The sequence below is a fragment of the Lagenorhynchus albirostris genome, chromosome 11 (genome assembly GCF_949774975.1).
Source record: "Lagenorhynchus albirostris chromosome 11, mLagAlb1.1, whole genome shotgun sequence".
In the NCBI taxonomy this organism is placed as follows: Eukaryota; Metazoa; Chordata; class Mammalia; order Artiodactyla; family Delphinidae; genus Lagenorhynchus; species Lagenorhynchus albirostris.
Genome location: NC_083105.1, coordinates 10,368,104 through 10,386,535, shown reverse-complemented (window position 1 = coordinate 10,386,535; position 18,432 = coordinate 10,368,104). Strand labels below are relative to the sequence as shown.

Genomic DNA, 18,432 nt, shown 5'->3' with positions numbered 1-18,432 from the left:
TCCTCCCAACTCTCCAGGGCTCGCTTACACCTCACTTCCTCCAGGAAGCCCTCCCTGACCACCTTGTTCTCAGTCCTTTCTCCCCCTTGCTTCCACGGATAGTCAGTTGCTGAACACTTTTCAGGGGTCTGCTCTGGGGCAGGCACTGTGCTAGATGGCGGGGCAACAGAAAAACAAGGCAGTCACGTTCCTGCTTCACGGAGCTCACAGTCTGGCAGGCAAGCCAGGCATTAGGCAGACAATAATGTAATTCCAGGATGGGAAATAAATACTACAAAGAAGTGGTGGTGCTGAAGGTTCTTCTGGGACCTCTTAATAAGCACATGCTGCCTTGTGTGGCTGCCATTTTTTTAGGTCACTTATCTCCTAACCAGATCGTAAGCCTTCCCACCTGATGGTTGCATCACCCCATCACACACACACACACAGGCAGTGCGGGGGGGCAGAGCTGTGCTCAGCAAGTGTGTGTGTGAGGGACGAGAACCAACCCCCTTTGACCCAGGGATGTGCTGTCTGGGTGGAAAAACATCAGATATGGGTCGAGGGTGTTCTGCACCTGTGTTCCCCAGCCGCCCCCCCCCATTCAGCTTTAATCAGACCAGGGCAGGGAGTCCTCTGCTCCAAGGAAGAGCTGACAGGGTGCATGGCTGGGGCCAAAGCCGCTGTGCTCCCGAAAAGGAGGGGGAGGAGGCTTACTTGGGTTTCTTGACATCCGTCATCTTGGTGTGCTCTCCAAACTCCCGCTTCAGGAACTCCTCCAGGGGTCCTGACTCGTAGGGCCGAGAGCCCTGGAACACCTCATCCTTCATGCGAAAGTACACACCACGCATGTAGGCCATGGACTTGCCTAGGAACAAGGGGGTCGGAGGTGGGGAGAGATGCGAGGGCTGCCCTGACAGGGGGCCTGAGCACAGGAACCAGCGGGGTGCGGGGGGGAAGATTTACCAAAGCACCAACCAAGCTGGGGCTCCTGGGACCATCCTCGCAACTTCCCCCACAGGCAGAAACCCCCTTCAGCAGCTCCAAGGCTCGGCACTTAACCTTGTACTCGTAATTTGCATGTTTTCTTTAAAGAAGGGGTCCTGAACGTGTAAAAGCTTATAAATCTAGATCCACCCCATTTGCCGTGGAGTAGAAAGACCAGCCCTGTCCCGCGAGAACAGACAGCTTCCAAGGGGCAGGCTGCACCTCACAGTATGGAGAAGCTGCCCAGCACGCCCCAGTCGGCCCAGGGGTGTGCAAGCGGGGGGCTGCGGAGGGGAGGGCTTCTCAGATCCCTTCCATAGCCCCCGGGCGCCTGAAGACCCTGCATGGGGGATAAATGTCCCCTGAAGAAGGAAGTGACCCTTTCTGGAGGAGAAACTAGAACCTCCGCCCACTCTGCTCCACGCCCAGATCTCATGCCCAGCCGGGCGGAAGCCAGCCCTGAGCTGGCCCTTCTCTCAGGGAAGACCAGAGAGGGGACACGGGGCCCCAGAGGCCAGGGGACAGAAGTCCCAGCAGCTTTGCTGACATAATCCTCCTCCTCCCAGGGCCCCACGGGACGCTGCTCTAGGTCACCTCCTGGGCTGGCTGTGCCCCATGTCCCTCCCACACACACCCTGGGTGCCGGGCCATGGCCTCCTCACACTGGGAACACCCGGATGCCTACGCCTCCCCCATGGGACCCGGGGCTCCTTGAGGTGGGGCGTGCACCTGACTCAGCCCTGCACGCCTAGCACCCAGCACAGGCCTGGCCCGAAGGCCTTGATGTCCTGGAGGGGGAGGGTCCTCTCCTGGTGCCTTCAGATCTGCAGGACGAGTTGGAGGGCACGGAACCCAACCCAGGCAGGGATCCCCAGTCAGGGATTCTGAGACAATTCCCGCCGGGTGGTAGCTCGGTCGGAGGGGGCCCCCCACACGCAGCATCACGCAGCCCAGACAGCTCCATAAAGGAGACGTTGCTCGAGCCGAGACAAGGCCTACCCGGCAGTCTGTCCGGTAAGCAAAATGCCCCGTCACCTCTGGGAGGTTGTAGTGACAGCAAACTGCGTGGGTTTTCTGTGTCGCTGGGGAGTGCTGGGATGGGCGTCCTTGGGACTCCTAGCCCCAGCAAGCCCTCCAGTGGGCCGTGTGACTTGGGGTCACCTCTCCCCCCAGGGCCTCCATTACCCTGTGTGGGTAAAATGAAGTGTGCAGACTAGGGCCCTGGCATTTGTGACCCCACCAAGTCACATTCCTCATTCCTGAGGCCACCAACTCCACCCACCCTCAGAATGCTTTTCCTCATTTCCAGCAGTTCTGAGGCCCTTCTGTGTCTGCCTTGCAGGGGCATGGCAACCGGTATAAAAATGCTCCCAACGCTGAGAGTGAAACCAGTTCTGTCCTCTGTGGCTGGGTGGGCATCACCCTAGCCCACCCCCCAGCCCTTCCTCCTTCCAGCCTCGGACCCCAACACCCCAGCCACCCCCCGAAGGGCCTATGGGCCCTCCCCTCCCCCATGACGTTCTCCGCAAAGCTCGGAGAACAAACTCAGCCCCATTTGAGGGCAGGTCTCAGCCCCAACCCGTCCTGCTTCAGCAGCCCAGGGGTTGCCCTCACCGTGCAGGATGGCCAGGGCCAGGATGCCCCCCGTGCTGGTCCCCGCCACCCAGTCAAAGAGGTCCTTGGTGGCGACGCCCGAGGCCTTCTCAATGGCGATGAGGAGCTGGATGATGACGAGGCCTTTCACGCCCCCTCCGTCCAGGCAGAGCAGGTGGTCGCGGCTGTGGTGGGGACAGCAGTGGGAGAGAAGAGGGTCCCATTACAGCCGGCACTTTGCATGCCGTGTCCCTGAGCACCTGCCCCGTGGTAGCCGCTTGCGCGCGTGGAGACCAAGCCCTGCAGAGCTCGTGTGCTACCGGGGCTTCGGGGAGGTGGTAGCGAAGTCAGTACAGGAATAAACACAGGACTTCAGGAGGCGAAAGGTGCAATAGAGAGACAGACACAGGAAGGTGAGGGCAGCAGGGGGCAGGGAAGACTACCCTGGCCATGTGCCACCTCGGCAGACGCCTGGGTCTGTCTCCCACACTTTGAACAGGGGCTCCCCAAGGCCACTTGGTTTTGGTCAGATCCAGATCCCCAGTCCCGGACCTGACCCGAAGCAGGTGCCTGATAAAAGTCTGTTTGAATTAAACAAGGCTGGGGGAAGGGCTGCTCTCCTGCGGCCACAAGGAACAGGCGCCCAAGAAGGTCAGGCCCCTCCAGTCAGGGGGGAGCAACACGGGGGAAGGACCGTCTGTGCGTCAGGAGTCATAAGGAGCTTCCACCAGCATGAGCTCACTTAAATGCTCCAAACCCCTTCCAGGTGCATACTCCCTGTCACCCTGTGCATATCTGTGAGGACACGAAGCTCGGAGTCACACAGGTGGATCTGGACCGGGGTCTGTGGACTCCCGGGTCACACACTCTCCAACACATCCTGACCCGTCTCCCTACGGCCCGCCACGCCCAGCCCCTGCCCCGGGGAAGAAGGCCTCTATCGTCTGTGCTCAGACCTGGAACCTTCCTTCCGGTCTCCTCCTCTTCTTTCTATCCCAGCTTAAATGTCACCACTGAGAGAAGCCTGCCCGATGCCATCGGGACGCTCCCGCTCAGCCTGCCCCTGCCCCACCCACTTCTGTGGTGCAGAGCCCTTCTCGCTTCCATCCGCAATTGCTTTTGGTCACTTGTTTGCTGCCTTTCTTCCCCCCATGAGGGCAAGGCCCGGCTCTGCGGGTGGGAGGCGTCCCACGGACGCACAGCTGGTAGATGAAGGAGCCTGCGCCGCCCGCCTGCGGGGTCCCTCGTCTTTTCCTGGACAAGCTGCCCAGTCCTGCAGCAAGCCCAGAGCGTGTCAGAGGAGGCGGTGCTGTCGCCGGAGGCCTGCAGGGCCCCTGGCCAGGGAGGCTGGAGCAAAGAGGCAAGAGACCTTTCTGAAGATGTGGGGCTGGCAATGGAGGGAGCAGGGCTGAGCTGTGTGGCTCAGAGACCTGCGTGGGGAGGTCCTCACACACCTGCGTGGGGAGGTCCTCACAGGGGTATCCTGACTCTTGTCTCTGCCCCACCTCTAGGGAGGGCGCTCAGGCTGTGCAGACTCCCCAGCCCTGCTGGAGAATCTGCCGCCTCCTTCCTCTTACTGGTGGGGACCTGTCAGTCCTCCCTCTGGTACCCTGCTCGGCGCCTGCGCAGGGGTGTGTGTGGGAGGGGGGGCGCAGTGGGAGGGAAGGGGGAGACGGCCAATAGGGCAGGTGCACCCTCAGGGCACATGGCACAGGGTGGCCGAGGAAACGAGTGGGCTACAGCAAGGGGAGGCCGAGCCTTCTGACAAGGAGAGGCCCAGCCACCGATGTGGCTGCCTGGTCCTAGGAGCTGCTTCTGGGAGAAGAGAGCTTTCCCTGCAGGGGAGGGCACTAGGGGTGCAGCCAGGAGAGAGCCTGCAGGAGCAGAAAGGGCATGGACTCGGAAGCCCTGGGCTGAGTCTGCTCTGACCTTAAACAAGTCACTTAACCTCAAGTTCTGCATTTGCAAAACAAGGTTACTAATGCCTCCCTAGGAAGGCTGTTAGGCACACAGGATAGTAAAAAACAGAGAACTGATAAACCACCTCCAGCATTACAGGGAAGGGTGGAGAGAGCACAGCTGACAGGAAACACGTTTGTCCTGGTAACTCGCCGAGCTGGTGGGCACTGATTCTGACAACCACTGTCACCAGGGACTGTCCTCAGGGACAGGGCTTGGGTTTCTTCCCTTTGTGCCCATCACCCCAGCCTGCCTCCTAGAATGGGCCTGGGTATACGGCAGATACTTGGGGAACCAACCCACCCACTAGCTCTTGGAGGGAGGCAATGTCAGCATCAGGGCAGCTGGGGGCTCCCTCCAGAGGAGAGCGGGGCCATCTCCCCCGACAGTCCATGACAGGGTCGGAGAGAGAAGGGACAGGGCCGCAGCCAGCTCCACTGTGTGGCCCGGAGCCGGCACAGTGACTGATGGAGAAGCAGGCCCAGCCTCCCTAAAGGCTCAGTCTCTTTGCTGTGAACTACAGAGAGTGCGAGCTACCCTGCAGAGCCAGAGACAGACTAGAAAAAGTCCCACACCTGCTGCATGGCACCCGGCAGAGGCCCTGCCCATGAGCCTGCCCCCGACACTTACGTCCGCTTCTCGTCCCTCATGGAGCTCAGGATGAAGGCCGGCTTCCGGGCCCGGGAGATGTGCATGAGGTCCTGCAGTTCTGTGAGGCACAGGGCAGGGGGGGCTGGGGCCAGGCACGTGCCGCTCCCCGCCCCCCCATGGGTCCTGAGGGCAAATCTGGAGCTGTGCCCTTACCCCACTGTCCCTAGCAGGAGCATCCGCCTCCCACCCCCTGGAAGGGCTCTTCATCCCAGGATACAGCAGGGCCAGAGGCCACAGGCCCCTCAGGGAGCGATGGGCTGGAATGCAGAGGGGAGCCCGCTGCTCTGGGAATGGCGCCCCACCCTGCCCGGCCAGCTCCCGATTTCCTGTGTCTTCCTCGCAAAGCCCCGAAGCGCCCCCCACGTGCCCTGTGTGTGCAGTTCACAAAGCACTTCTTCCTGCACAGGAGCCGGTGCTGCTGACAGCCACCGTCACAGAATCATTGCCCCCAATTTACAGATGAGACTCAAAGAGGTTATACAGCTCGTCCAAGGTCATTTAGCCAAAAGGGCAGAGTCAGGACACTCCTTGGGGTTTAACTCCATGAAGGAATGGAGATATCCCGACCATCTTCCAGATGCCTCTTGCCCTGATCCCAGGTCTGGAAACTTCCTCAGCGGCCTCAGATCGGATGCACCCACCCGTAGCATCCACGTTTGCCCCTGTGCCCAAGGCCCATCCCACGCCCATCAAATGGATTAGCTGCCCTCCGGACAAGCAGCCCGGCCCCAGGTCGCCTGGCCCAGCAGTGTCACGTCATCCCGATTCTGACGGGCCCTTCCCACAGCTGTGCACGGAGTCTAGAAGCAGCAAAGCAGGACGGCAGGCTGGCAGGCAGTGTATCTCCCCCTCACCAGGGCAAGTGGCCAGAGGGGACAAGGTAAGTGGGAGACTGGCCAGGAGAGGCGTGGACAGAGCACCAGGGAGAGGGACGTGCAGCTGAGAGAAAGGAGCAGCGGGGACTAGAGGCGCAGCTAACCTGGGGCACAGCGGGCTCTGCGGCCCCTCTAGGCCCAGGGCATTACCCATCTGACGCCACGCCCCAGGCCCACCATCCAGCCTGGCTTAGGTGGCTGATTGCCTGTAAAATCGAGAGATAACGATGGGGGGCAGGTCCTGGGTGGGGAGGGGCAGGGGGAGGAGAGAGGCGGAGCCAGAAGGACTAACTGTGGCTGCCAGCTCTGCCCGTCCTGAGCTCCAGGGCTGGCCGGGGTATCCTGGCTGAAGATGCTGGCGTCTGATTCGCCAAGAGTTAAAAAAAAAAAAAGCGCCAGCGTGCCAAGGATCGGTCTCTGACTGCCCTGTTCCGGGAAGCCCACTCCCAAACAATCCGGGGCCCTGGGTGGGCCAGCCCACAGAAGCCCAGAGAAGGTCTCCGCCTCCTCAGGGGCTGTCTCCACGGACACCAAGGATGCATGGGGCAGATCCTGGTTGCCTGGCCAGTAGGTCACCAAAGGGGCCGGAAGAGGAGCACACAGAGATCTGACAGAGATTCAGCAGCGTGGCCGAAATGCTCCCGGTCACAGCCAGAGGGCTGAGGGCTCTGAGCCACCACCAGCACCCCTCACTGCCCACCCGAGCTCCCAGGGCACAGAGAGGCCAAGAAAGTCCCCACCTCATGGGTGTCCAGGGCACCCTCTGGGGGAAATGGACCGCGGGCCATCAGCCAGGGACCCCAGCAGCCTCTGGGCGCTACGGGTTGCTGGCTGCACCCGAGGCTGACAAGTGCTGCCCACCCTCCTTTGCTTCCTTCAACAACTTCTCCCATGGGGCCCCGTTTCCTTCCCACAGGGACTGCTCTGACCCAAGGGCCTGGGAGCCAGGTAGAGAGGAGGGGAGCTGCCTACCGAGGTTGTTGAAGTTGATCGGTGGGGGCGGAGATCTTTCCAGGGAGAAGGAGCGCGCTGCTGGGGAGCACTGCTCCGCCGAGACCCCCTGGACGAGTGGGGAGCGGTAGTCGGCCCCCACGGTTCTCAGCAGAGTTAGGAGCGCCTTCCTGGTGACGACTTGTCATGTTTGGGGAGGGGGAGATCGCACAGGATCAGAAACTGTCGATGTGCAAGTGAGAGGTCCCTCCCTTCCATACACGGTCCCCTCTCCCAGGCCCCCTGGGTATGTGGGGGGTCGGGGGTGCCCCAGGGCGTGCTGGCTCTAGTCTGTTATATCCAAAGCAGCTGCTGGGGGCTGGGGCGGGTCCTAGGAGTCGGACTCGGAACATGGAAGGAGGAGGTCGGTGTCGCCTGGCCCGAGTATTTGAGGAACCCCCGCTTTCCCTTCTACACCAGTCAAGAAAGCAGGACTCCCACCTCCACGTTCAGCAATTCTTGAGGCTTTCAGAGCTCAGCAGGAATGAACCAGCCAGTGGGCATTTACTCCCATCTAACGGATGGGATAACTGAAAACGCACATGCATGCACATGCGCACACGCTTGCTTGCAAACGCTATCAGGTACACACCCACAGCAACCTCCACAGTTCCCCGGAACCTTCCAGAGGGCGCCAGCCTTCTGGTGAGGAAGATCTGCTCTTTCCAGCCCTGAAGCCAAGGCTCACTGAGCCAGCGTGCAGCACATGCACGGTGCCTGTGTGCGTGAGGGGTGCACGCGTGTCATGCAGCACATGCCTGTGTGCACCGGGGGTAACGTGTCATGCAGCACATGCATCGGCTAGTGGCTGTTCTTGCAAGTGGTTCCGTCAGTGAGTTCCCCAAGAGTGGGGAAGAGGGCTGCTGCCGCTGCCTACCCTGCCCCCCACTCCCCAGAGTCCTGGCACCCTGAGGCAGGATGGTGGCCGCACAGAAGAGGACACTGCTTTGGCAAGCCCCCTGGGGCCCCCATCTAGTGGTCAGGGGCCCTGTTCTTGGGAAAAGGAAACTTCCCCTCTGGGCCTCCCACTGCTCTAGCCACTCTGTGCAGGGAGCAACTGGGGGCGGGTATGGACGGGACGTGGGCAACTGATGGCTGGGACTTCCCTGCTCCCCAGTCCCTGCACCCCGCACCCACCCCTGCCCAACTCTGGTCCCAGAGTGTAGAACACATACGTTTGCTATTCTTGGAGGCTATGAACGCAGGAGTTTCTCCAAAGTCATTCGGGATGTCCACTTCTGCCCCAAACACAATGAGGGCCTTGACCATCTCCATGTTGTCTTTCTGTAGGTGATGGAGTGAGGGGGAAATATGCAACAGCTCAGGGAAATGAAGACAGAAAGGACCCCAGCCTCTTCCCCTCCAAGCTATCAACTTGGCGGACCTCTCACCAGCATGGGGAGAGACACTGGAACCCCTCTGACCCCCACCCGCAGTCAATCCCATATTGCCACTGCCCTGACAAACAGGCTTACAAGTATCCCCAGGTGAGAATTTAATAACCCAGCCCCCAGCCCCACCAGCTCCTTCTCTAAAGAAGCAAAACATCTGTGACCCCTGACCCAGGAGCCGTGGGGCCACTGAAGAGTCAGCTGCTGGTCGCTCGCAAGACCAGCAGGAGAGGGTGAGTGAGGAAAGGCCCCCATCAAGTCCAGGGCCCCGGTTCCGAGGGGGAAACCGAGCACACATCCTCCCTGACGGCAACCCCCTCCCCAGAGAATGCGCACTGAACGTCTGGAGCCTGGGCAGCGGGGCCGGGCTGGGTGTGTTTTCCCAGCACAAACCAACAGACTGGCTGCCAGGAGACCTGAGTGCTGGGCTTATCACCTCCCTCTCTCGGGGCCTCATTTCCTTGCCTAGAGAATGAAGAGGTGTGTCTAGAAAGCCGTTTTCCAAACTGCTGTTCGTGTACCATTAGGATGTATATGGGCACAGGTAAACGTGTGTTTTAACCATTAGTTATGTATTTCTTCTTTGGTTACCTTTTATTTGTGGCACTGGTTTACCAGTGTAATATAACAGTTCCTTCAAAATAAATTTATGCTTAAAAGCAAGCCAAATTAAAGCAATGATTCAGTACAAACTTGTAAAAGTGGCTCGTGAGTCCGCCAGAAACTGCACACATGGTGCGCAGGTGACTGAGTATGGAAGCAATGGCCTACGTCAGCAGTTCTCAAAGTAAGCACTGTGGACCCCTATGAATACGGAGACCCCTTGGAGGGTTCAAGAGGTTAGAACCATATTCATGAAAACATCAAGGTGTTGTTTGCATTTGCACTGTGTTAACTTTTGCACCGATGGTGTACAAACAACTGTGGATAAAACTGCTGGTGCCTTAGCATGAAGCAAGGCAGTGGCACCAAAGTAACAGTCATCATGCTTTTCTCCTCTGCCACGCACTCACCGTAAAAAGTAAATTCATTCATTAAACAGCCAGCTTCACTTAAGAAGGCCCTTGATGAAGCCGTAAGAAATGGTAATCTCATTAAGTTTCGACACTGGTGTATTCGTTGTCATAAAATACACAGTATGCACAAGGCATTTCTGTGGCCTAACCACGTATGATGGTTGTCTCGGGAAAAGCACTGCGTGACTGCTTCAGCTGCAAGCAGAACGAGCTGCTTTTTTTGCAAGAGAAACTGTTTTTAGTCGAGAAACAACTGGCAGACAAACTACAGTTGTTCAGCGTTGGGTATCTAGGAGGTATTTTCTCAAAAATGAATGCGGTGAGCCTATCACTTCAAGAAAAACAGCTGGCAGTATTTTGTGCCAGTGATAGAACTCAAGCTTTCAAAGAATAACTGGAATTCTGTGGGCTTCCCTGGTGGCGCAGTGGTTGGGAGTCCGCCTGCCGATGCAGGGGACACGGGTTCGTGTCCTGGTCCGGGAAGATCCCACATGCCGCGGAGCGGCTGGGCCCGTGAGCCATGGCCGCTGGGTCTGCGCGTCCGGAGACTGTGCTCCGCAACGGGAGAGGCCACAACAGTGAGAGGCCTGCGTACCGAAAAAAAAAAAAAAAAAGAACTGGAATTCTACAACACTGCTCTATGTCATGATGGGCTTGACAGCTTCCCCAAATTTAAAGACTTTTCTGATGAAATTGTGGTGATATTTACAACTGTGGGGTTTTGAGACTATATAACAAAATGGGTCAACATTTGGTAGCTAGGCACACTCAGCAAACCAATGTTTTCCAAGAATGACACGAAGCTGTGTGGGGGTAAAGAGCCAGGCAAAGTGCAAAAGATGCCAATGGTTTTCACGGTAACAGAGTGAAAAGTCCGAGGAGATGATTTCAGAGTGTCCACTGCAACCAACTTGTCAGAAACTACCCCTTGTCAGTTTTGGTGCAATACGAAAGAATATCCAGGGGGAATTCCCTGGCGGTCCGGTGGTTAGGACTCCATGCTTTCACTGCTGGGGCCCGGGTTCAATCCCTGGTTGGGGAACTAAGATTCAATCCCTGGTTGGGGAACTAAGATCTCGAGAGACACGCAGCGTGGCCAAAAAAAAAAAAAAAAAGAAGAAAAAGAAAAAAGAAAGAAAGAAAGAATACCCACAATTATCTGCAAAGGTACAACTACATATCTTTTCCAACTATGTACATATCTATGTGAGGCCAGAGTTTCTTCATATTTTTAACATATGCAACAACATACTGAATAAATGTAGCAGAAGATAGGAAAATCCATGCCTTCTCTGAAGCCAGGCATTAAAAAGATTCACAAAAATGTAAAACGATGCCAACTCTTTCCAATTATTTTTTGTTTTGGAAAATAAAGTCGATATTCCATAAAAATGTTACTTATGTTAGCATGGGCTTGGTAAATTATTGTTTTTTTTTAATTAATTAATAAGTACCTTGAAAATCCCTCACTTCTAATTTCTAATATGGTAAATACGGATAGATAACATTCAAATAAACAGTCTTTGAGATTCTCAATAATTTTGAAAAGCATAAAAGGATCAAACAGACCAAAAAGTTTAAGAACTGTTCAACTACATAATTCAAAGGGCCCATTCGGTGCTAAAAATGTCCACAGTTTTATTTATAGTTTCAGTCCCTTGGGCAACATCCCCTCTACAATTATGACCTTTGGTATAAAACAGGATGTCTTTTACTTTGTCCTAAATCTCCTTCTTTTACAGTTCCAGGGGAATCTCCTATTCTATCACTCCGAGACATGTTGAACAGAATTATGGGTACATATGGTTTGCTACAGATACACACACACACACACACACACACACACACACACACACATGTCTGTAACAAATAACACTCCCTCCCCTGCATTTAGTATGTTCATGCTGTAGGTGTCTAACCAGACTGTAGGGGCTTTAAGGGCAGGAACTGTGCTCTCTAATGAACCAGCAAAGGTGACCAGCAGCTACCATGGGCCACCAAGATGTGTAAGCAGGCCCGGCCTTCCAGGAGCTTGGCGTCTACCAGGGAGATAAGGGCAACATGCAGATGAATGGTTTTCCCTGATGATGCAGGGAAGGAGAACGAACGTCTCGGGGATGCTTACTCCATGCCAGGTCTTACATGTGCTACTTAGACATCCCTCATAGAGTTACCGGATGTCTATCACTGAATCCACTCAACCACTCTGTCAGGTGGGTACCAACACCTCCATTCTCCAGATGGAAGTCAAGGCTGGCAGAGGTGATGTGAGTTGCCCAAGGCCACGGTCAGTAGCCAGAGCTGTATTTTCCCCTCTCACAGCATCCAAATGTCACATGGGGGCATGGGAATGAGAGGCCCTGGAGAGCAGAGGAAGGGGCTCTTATTCTGGGCTCAGAGCGGTGCATGCCCCAGCCCTGCTGGTCGCCTGCACCCCTGCCGAGTAGGCAGTAAGCCCGGGGCTCACCGACATGGCCAAGTGCAGCGGCGTGTTGCCATGCTCGCCGCGGGCTTCGGCGTTGGCCCCGTGGGTCAGCAGCACCATGACGCAGTCGAAGCGGTTGCGCATGACGGCCACGTGCAGGGCTGTGTTCCCCATGGAGCTGGTGCTGTTCACGTCACAGCCCCGTTTCAGCAGCAGGCGGGCCATCTGCGGAGACAGGGTTCCGGCCCGAGTCAGCAGGGTGCTCAGAGCAGCTGCGGCCTGTGGCACCTGGTGGCACCTGGGCAGGGCCGCTTCCTTCAGGTCTCGGGCCACTGGAAAGCTCCAGCAATGGGAGGAGCCAAGGCGGTAGGCCCCAGTTCTGGGGGTGGCCCCAGATCTTGCCTCCCACACCGGCCACACCCCAGGAACTAGGGGACAAAAAGCTGAAGCTGTGGTGACTTTTTCAAAGGGCTTCAGGGTCCTTTCCTGGAGCTCACAGGACCCCATCCCTCCCTGCAGAGGTTCCCCTGGGCCCTGCCCCAGAAATGCCCCACTCCCTGCCACCCTGCCCAGGACCCTGCCAAGGTATGACCCCATCTGGGCCTTGGCAACACACACACTTGCTCACCCAACAGCCCCGGAGAGCCTGGACTTTGGACCCTGACAGACCTGAGCTCAAAGCTCAGCCCCACTTCATCCCCATTGTCTGAGCCTGGAAGGGTCACTGTACCCCTGCGCACCTCAGTTTTCTCTGCTGTGAAAATGGGAATGCAAGTGCCCACGTCACAGAGTGTGCTGACAAGGAACATGAAAACATACAGGAGGGCCTGACTTGGTGTCTAGCTCCTGGTGGGAAGGTATCCACAGTGGTTGTCAGTCTCTTCCCTCCTGGCCTGTCAACATTTACGAGTATCCCATCATCTTTGAGGGCATCCAGTGCACTGATAGCTGTGCTTCCTGGAGATAAGTGATCAGAGAGCTCCATCCTCCCAGGGGCTCAGAGCTTAGCTCAGGGAGAGGCCTCAGAGGAGATGCCGGCCAGGCTCTCTACAGACGAAACTAGAGCCACCATCTTCACCACCGTCGGCATCATCACCATCCGTCACCTTCTATTTGCGATGAGGTGTTTGACAATTTATGAAGAATTTTCTCACGCACTGCTTTGCTGACTTCACGATACCTCCACAGGCAGGCCACAGATCCCCAATTCACACATGAGGAAACCGCAGAGGGGACACTCACCTGCAATGCCAGGACACCATCCCTCCTTGGGCTTATCTCCTGGGCCCCCAAGTGCCACCTGCAGAGACCTCTCAGGAACCTCCTTCCCATAGGTAGCTAAGGAACAAAGGGCTCTGGGACCCTCCCCCTGCCCCGACGCACCCTCAGACCTGCCTACCTCTGCGGTCTTGGCCCAGTGGAGGGGGCTGGCTCTGTAGCGAGGGTCTTTGCTGTGGATCTGGCTGCTGTCCATGCTGACAATCATCTCAGCACACCTGGGGAGAGAGAAGCCACGTGGGAGTGAGGAAGGCTGGCGGGGGCAGCCTGACACTGGAAGAGGCCACGAATCAAGGCTTCATCTACTGGTGAGGGAGAGCTCCTGCAGATACAGTTGCAACAAAACCAACCAGCATGCATACGGTGATACGGCAACGGTATCCTGAGCCCCTCAAGTCCCATCTCAAGCCCCCTCCTCCAGGAAGCCTTCCTTGCTGACTTCGGTCAGCAATGACCACGCTCACTGGTGCTGGCTGCAGCGTCAGACAGGCTTGAGGTTAAGCCCCAGCTTCCCACTGGTGACCTCTGGAAAGTGGCTGGGCCTGTCTGTAACATGGGTGCCTGTGACTAGCACACAGCCACCCTCTATCCTCCCCTGCTTCCCAAACGACTGGTGTTGCAAGTAGTGACTGCGTCCTGTAGGAGGCAGTAGGCAGGGTGGTTACAAGTGCAGTTGCTTTCCACTCTTAGATCGACAACCAAAAGAACTGAAAGCAGGGGCTCAAGAAGATATTTGTATGCCAGTGTTTACTGCAGCATTACCCACAATAGCCAAAAGATGGAAACAACCTAAGTCTCCACGGACATATGAATGGATAAGCAGAGTGTGGTATATAAAATGGAGTAATTCTGCCCTAAAAGGGAAGGACCTTTCGATACAGGCTACGGCACAAACGAACCTTGAAGACATTATGCTAAGTCAAAGCGGGGTCCTGGGCCCAACCCAGCTCTCGGTGAAGCTCGGCTGAGCCAATACCAACAGCAGAGGGGCCCCCAGATTGGGGCTGGGATGGAACCGGTCCCAGTAACCCTAACACTTGTGATTCTTGGAGTATGAATGCGCGGGCTGCCATGTGGTGACGGAGAGACGTGCCCCCTTGGAGCCCTGAGAGGAGCGTGGCTGTGTGCAGGGCACACCCGAGGTATGAGACGACTCGTGTTGTCTCATCTGCAACGATCCACACGGGAGGCCTGGGATGTGGTTGCAGGTGTCTGAGGAGGGAGCAACCTGGGCCACATCGGGATCTTGGAAGTAACCTGTACAAGAAGGTGACTGAAGCCAGTAGGGTGGCTGGAGCCAAGCTGGAGCAGGGCCACCGTGCCAGCCCTTGGGTATGGGAGAGCATCGCTCATCACGTGTGTCCATTCAGGTTGCAACCTGCAACTCAGTAACTGGGGGTGACTGGGGGTGGGAGCGCTGGGATTGTCTCCAACCATTTGGTCAAATCTTCCTGAAAGTTCTAGTTCATCTTGGCTGTACAAGGAAGAATCAAGGAAAGGAGGGTTTGTCCAAGCTTGGACCAGACCTTCAAGGGGACATCAGTGCCCTCCAGGGGCCGAAAGGTGGGTGCAGACGCCAGAGGAAGGAAAACCCTGAGGGAGGGGGAGCGTGCCTGCCCCCAACCCGAGGGCAGCCCCTCTGAGCTTATTTCTTGCTGCCCGTCTACCACATGGCTCTGGAAAGTACTGGGCGACTTCTGTATCCCCTGTTCCGGGCTTTCTCTCAACCACCTCTGTAAGGCACAGTGCCCGGGACTGAGGGACCACCTGACTCATCACTCACTCATTCTAGTTACTGTACCTGCTGGGCAGTATTTTGGGATAGTCATCTCTTTTATCCCTCTTACATACACACACACACACACACGTGCACACACTGCACGTGGAGAAGAATTATCCTGAGACCAGGTTTCCCAGGGCTGGGGAGAAAGGAAGAAATGAGTGGTCTAGAGCTCCCCAGGACATGGGCCTGGCACCTGAGTCCCAGCAGGGCCACCCCCCAGGAAGGAGGGAGGCCTCAGGCGGATGGGGCCCTGGGCCACCTTGCTAAGCATTCCTAGGTTTCGAGTTGGGCACAGAAGCTGCACCAGCACAGCAGCCATGAAGGGGCTGTTCAGCTCAGATGTGGTGGGAAGCTTAAGATTGTTTATCTCCAGTTTGGTAGAGGGAGGCTCACGGTCAGAAATTAAGGTGCATGACTGAGCAACTTTCAAAGTTCTATTCTCTGCACAGCAGAGTTCATGGACCGAGATTGACACTCCCACACATTTATCACATACTGTCTTTGTACCAGGGCAGCCCTTGGCACCAGGATCTGACACGCACCTAATGAGCCTGTGGAGGCCACTGCTCGCCTGAGCAGGGGGACTGGCCGCGCAGACGGGAGGCCCCTCGGATCACGTGGGTCAGGGCAGGGTCTTACCCCTTCTGGGAGAACTTCATGGCCATGTGGATGGGGTAGCCGCTGGGCCCCATGATGTTGCAGCGAGCGTTGCACAGCAGCAGCACACGGACCATCTCCTGCTTCCCCAGCTGGCAGGCCAGGTGCAGCGGGGTCAGCCCTTGGTTATTCACCTGGTTCACACCAGCCGATGCGTTCTTCCCTAGGAGCTGACAGCAAGACCTCGGGGTGGGCAGGCGCCAAACGCAGCGAGGCCCCTGGCCTGTCCCTCTGCTAACATCCACCACTGTGGCCGTCCCTCTCTGGGGCCTCAGGGGAAGGGAAGCTGGACTCCACGAGAACACTGACAAGAACTTCGATAGAAGCCACCAGGAAGGGAGGCTTTGGGGGGAGAAAGAAGCGGACCGTGCCAGCATTGGCTGGGCCGCTGGGCTGGCATGGCTGTGGCGTGCGTGATAAATTTCTCGATCAGGAAATGTAAAAGAGGTTGTACCTAGGATGGGCACTGGGGGTCTGGGTGGGACTGAGACTTGCTTTCCATTGCATACCCTTCTGTCCTGCCTGAATTTTTCAGCTACGTGTAGGTATTATTTTTTCATTAAACAAAACAAAACAAAACACCAGTATTAATAAAACAGCCATGAGGATTTTATTTCCTCGACTGTGGTTGAAAGCTGTTTCCCTGAGGTTCATTATGACCCCGTGCACCCCTGTGACCGGCTGGGTCTGTGGACAGGCTAGGGACACAGCAGGTGCTGGCCGAGGTGCTGGCATCCAGGCCCGATTCAAGGGCCAGCCCCACCGCTCACAGCTCCGTGGCACCCCTCCCCGGGCACAAAACTTCGCTGAACCTCAGTCTCTTTGGCGAAGAGAAGATAGCGGCCCCCGCCCACAGAGGTTATCTTGAGAATTAACTAGAACAATAAAACACTGAGTACAGGGTCAGGCACGGGCCCAGCGGTAAAGGACAGCTATTGATAAGAGTGTGTACCCGCCCTCTGAATCGAGGCAGGTTCTACGTGCTGCTGTGCTGAGCACACAGTGGGGTCTCAGTGAGGGCAGAGTTCAACAGTGGGTATAGAATTCCCTTCCCTGAGAGCATTAATCATGAGACAGGAATCCAAATTTTCTGGAATAATGTGGTCCCATTCTGATGTCAAGGCACAGAGAAGGATAGAACCTTTAGAAGAATCTTCTAATTCTAGGCAATAAAATACTGCCCAGTATTCTGTCTTTTCTATCTGATATACAAGGTAGCCTTTTCATCATTTGATCTACTTGCCTACAATTTTTATTTTTTATTTTTCTGCCCAGCTAATCAAAAATTTAACGGAAGGAGTGCCTTTGGTGCAAATGCCTACAGGAGCCAGATGGAGTTTTGTTTGTTTTGAGTTACTGTAAAAAGTTAAGCTCAGGTCCTGCTGGACCATGGGCGCCTCCAGGCAGGGGCTGAAATTCACCCGGCCCAGGGGCCCAGCCTACAGTGAGTGATCAGGAGAAGCTGAACTAAACTGACTGACGGGACTAGACCTTGAGCTCAGTTTGCTGGGTTGGAGGACTTTCCCAGGGTTGTAGGAGCAAAGTGGCCGAGGATGTGTCTCCTTGACAAGCATGGGGAGGCAAGTGCCAGGTGGGGCTACACCCTCCACGAAGGGGCTCAGGCCTCAAGGATCAAGGTGGGGACAGTGAGAGGCCCGGAGGGACACCTGAGCCCAGAGGCCCAAAGACAGCTGCGGCCGTGGTAAGGAGCGGCCAGAATCAGTCGCCCTGTCTCCACCCCTGCTCACCTGCAGCACTTGGGAATTGTCACTCTGGACAGCGTAATGGAAGGCGGTCTCTCCGTTGTTGTCGGTGACGTCCATCTGGGCGTGGCAGTACTGCACCAGCTCCACCAGGATCTCCCAGTCGCCCTTGCGGCAGGCCAGGTGCAGGGGAGTGCAACCCTCCTCATTCTCCCTGTTGTTGGCGCAGCTGCAGGGGAGGGCCGGGGAGGTGAGGGGTGTGGCACGAGGTGGGCGGGGCACTGAGAAAGCCAAGTGCAGATGCAGGGGAGGTGGGGGAGGAGCCCAAGAGCATTCGTGCCCTGCTCAAGCTGGCTGGTTCAAACTCAGGGCTGAGTCACAATTTACCTGTAACTGATGTGATCTGTATCGGGTTTCAGTTCAGTTTGCACACCGGTATGAGGGATGTGCCCCAGGGCCACACCAGCCTTAGGTGGGCAGTGGGCTGGCACAGAAAGAATCGCAGAAGGCAGGAATCTCACCAACCTCGGGCAATTCACTGAACTTTTCTAGGGTCCAATATCCTTGTCTACAAAAACACAAAAATAATACCTGCCACGCCTGCCCTAGGAAATCGATAGAACTGTTGTGAGATCGAACACCATTATGTCCAAGATCGTGCCGGTAAACTGTAAAAGGCAGTGAAGATCTTTGAGCTTTGGGCCCGGGAGCTGCACCAAGCTGCCTGAAGCAGAGAACTGGAGGCGTGGCTACCTCAGGGCAGGATGGGGAGCTCGAGTCCTCTGGCTGGCACGGGGCCCTCCCCAGGGGCACGTTGGCCGAATAGACATACGAGACTAAGCGTTCCAGCTTCCAGAAGGGCAACCAGGCCTTTGGAAGGAGACACCAAGGACCTGAAGCCTCTTCAGCCCTCTGCAGCTGAGTGACCTTGCACAAGTCACATAACCTCTCACTGGGATGACACTACTTCATGGGCATGTTGAGAGGATTCAAGTTCATGGTGGGTATAAAACAGCTACCAGGGGCCTGGCACCTGGCAGGCACCCCAGAAATGTTACATTGTTCCTTCTGACTTTAGTCAGCATTCCCCTGCTCTAACCCAGAGGCAATGCTGCCCCTTTTGAAGTCAAACGTTCTGGGCAACC

General features: G+C 56.4%; 1 protein-coding gene across 6 annotated transcripts in view; it reads right to left on the bottom strand.

Moving 5' to 3' along the window:
* The window catches only part of PLA2G6 (phospholipase A2 group VI), a 49,884-nt gene that overhangs the window by 11,040 nt on the left and 20,412 nt on the right, over positions 1-18,432 (bottom strand). For 5 of the 6 annotated variants that reach the window (XM_060165169.1, XM_060165168.1, XM_060165167.1 and 2 more), the window contains exons 4-12: positions 17,333-17,516; positions 15,567-15,754; positions 13,266-13,362; positions 11,909-12,091; positions 8,210-8,318; positions 7,017-7,175; positions 5,149-5,227; positions 2,581-2,744; positions 697-847 (exon numbers count right to left, since the gene is read on the bottom strand). In XM_060165169.1, the coding sequence (XP_060021152.1) occupies positions 697-847; positions 2,581-2,744; positions 5,149-5,227; positions 7,017-7,175; positions 8,210-8,318; positions 11,909-12,091; positions 13,266-13,362; positions 15,567-15,754; positions 17,333-17,516 (1,314 nt within the window). The remainder of the gene's footprint in view (positions 1-696; positions 848-2,580; positions 2,745-5,148; positions 5,228-7,016; positions 7,176-8,209; positions 8,319-11,908; positions 12,092-13,265; positions 13,363-15,566; positions 15,755-17,332; positions 17,517-18,432) is intronic. The other variant, XM_060165172.1, reaches the window with a different exon arrangement.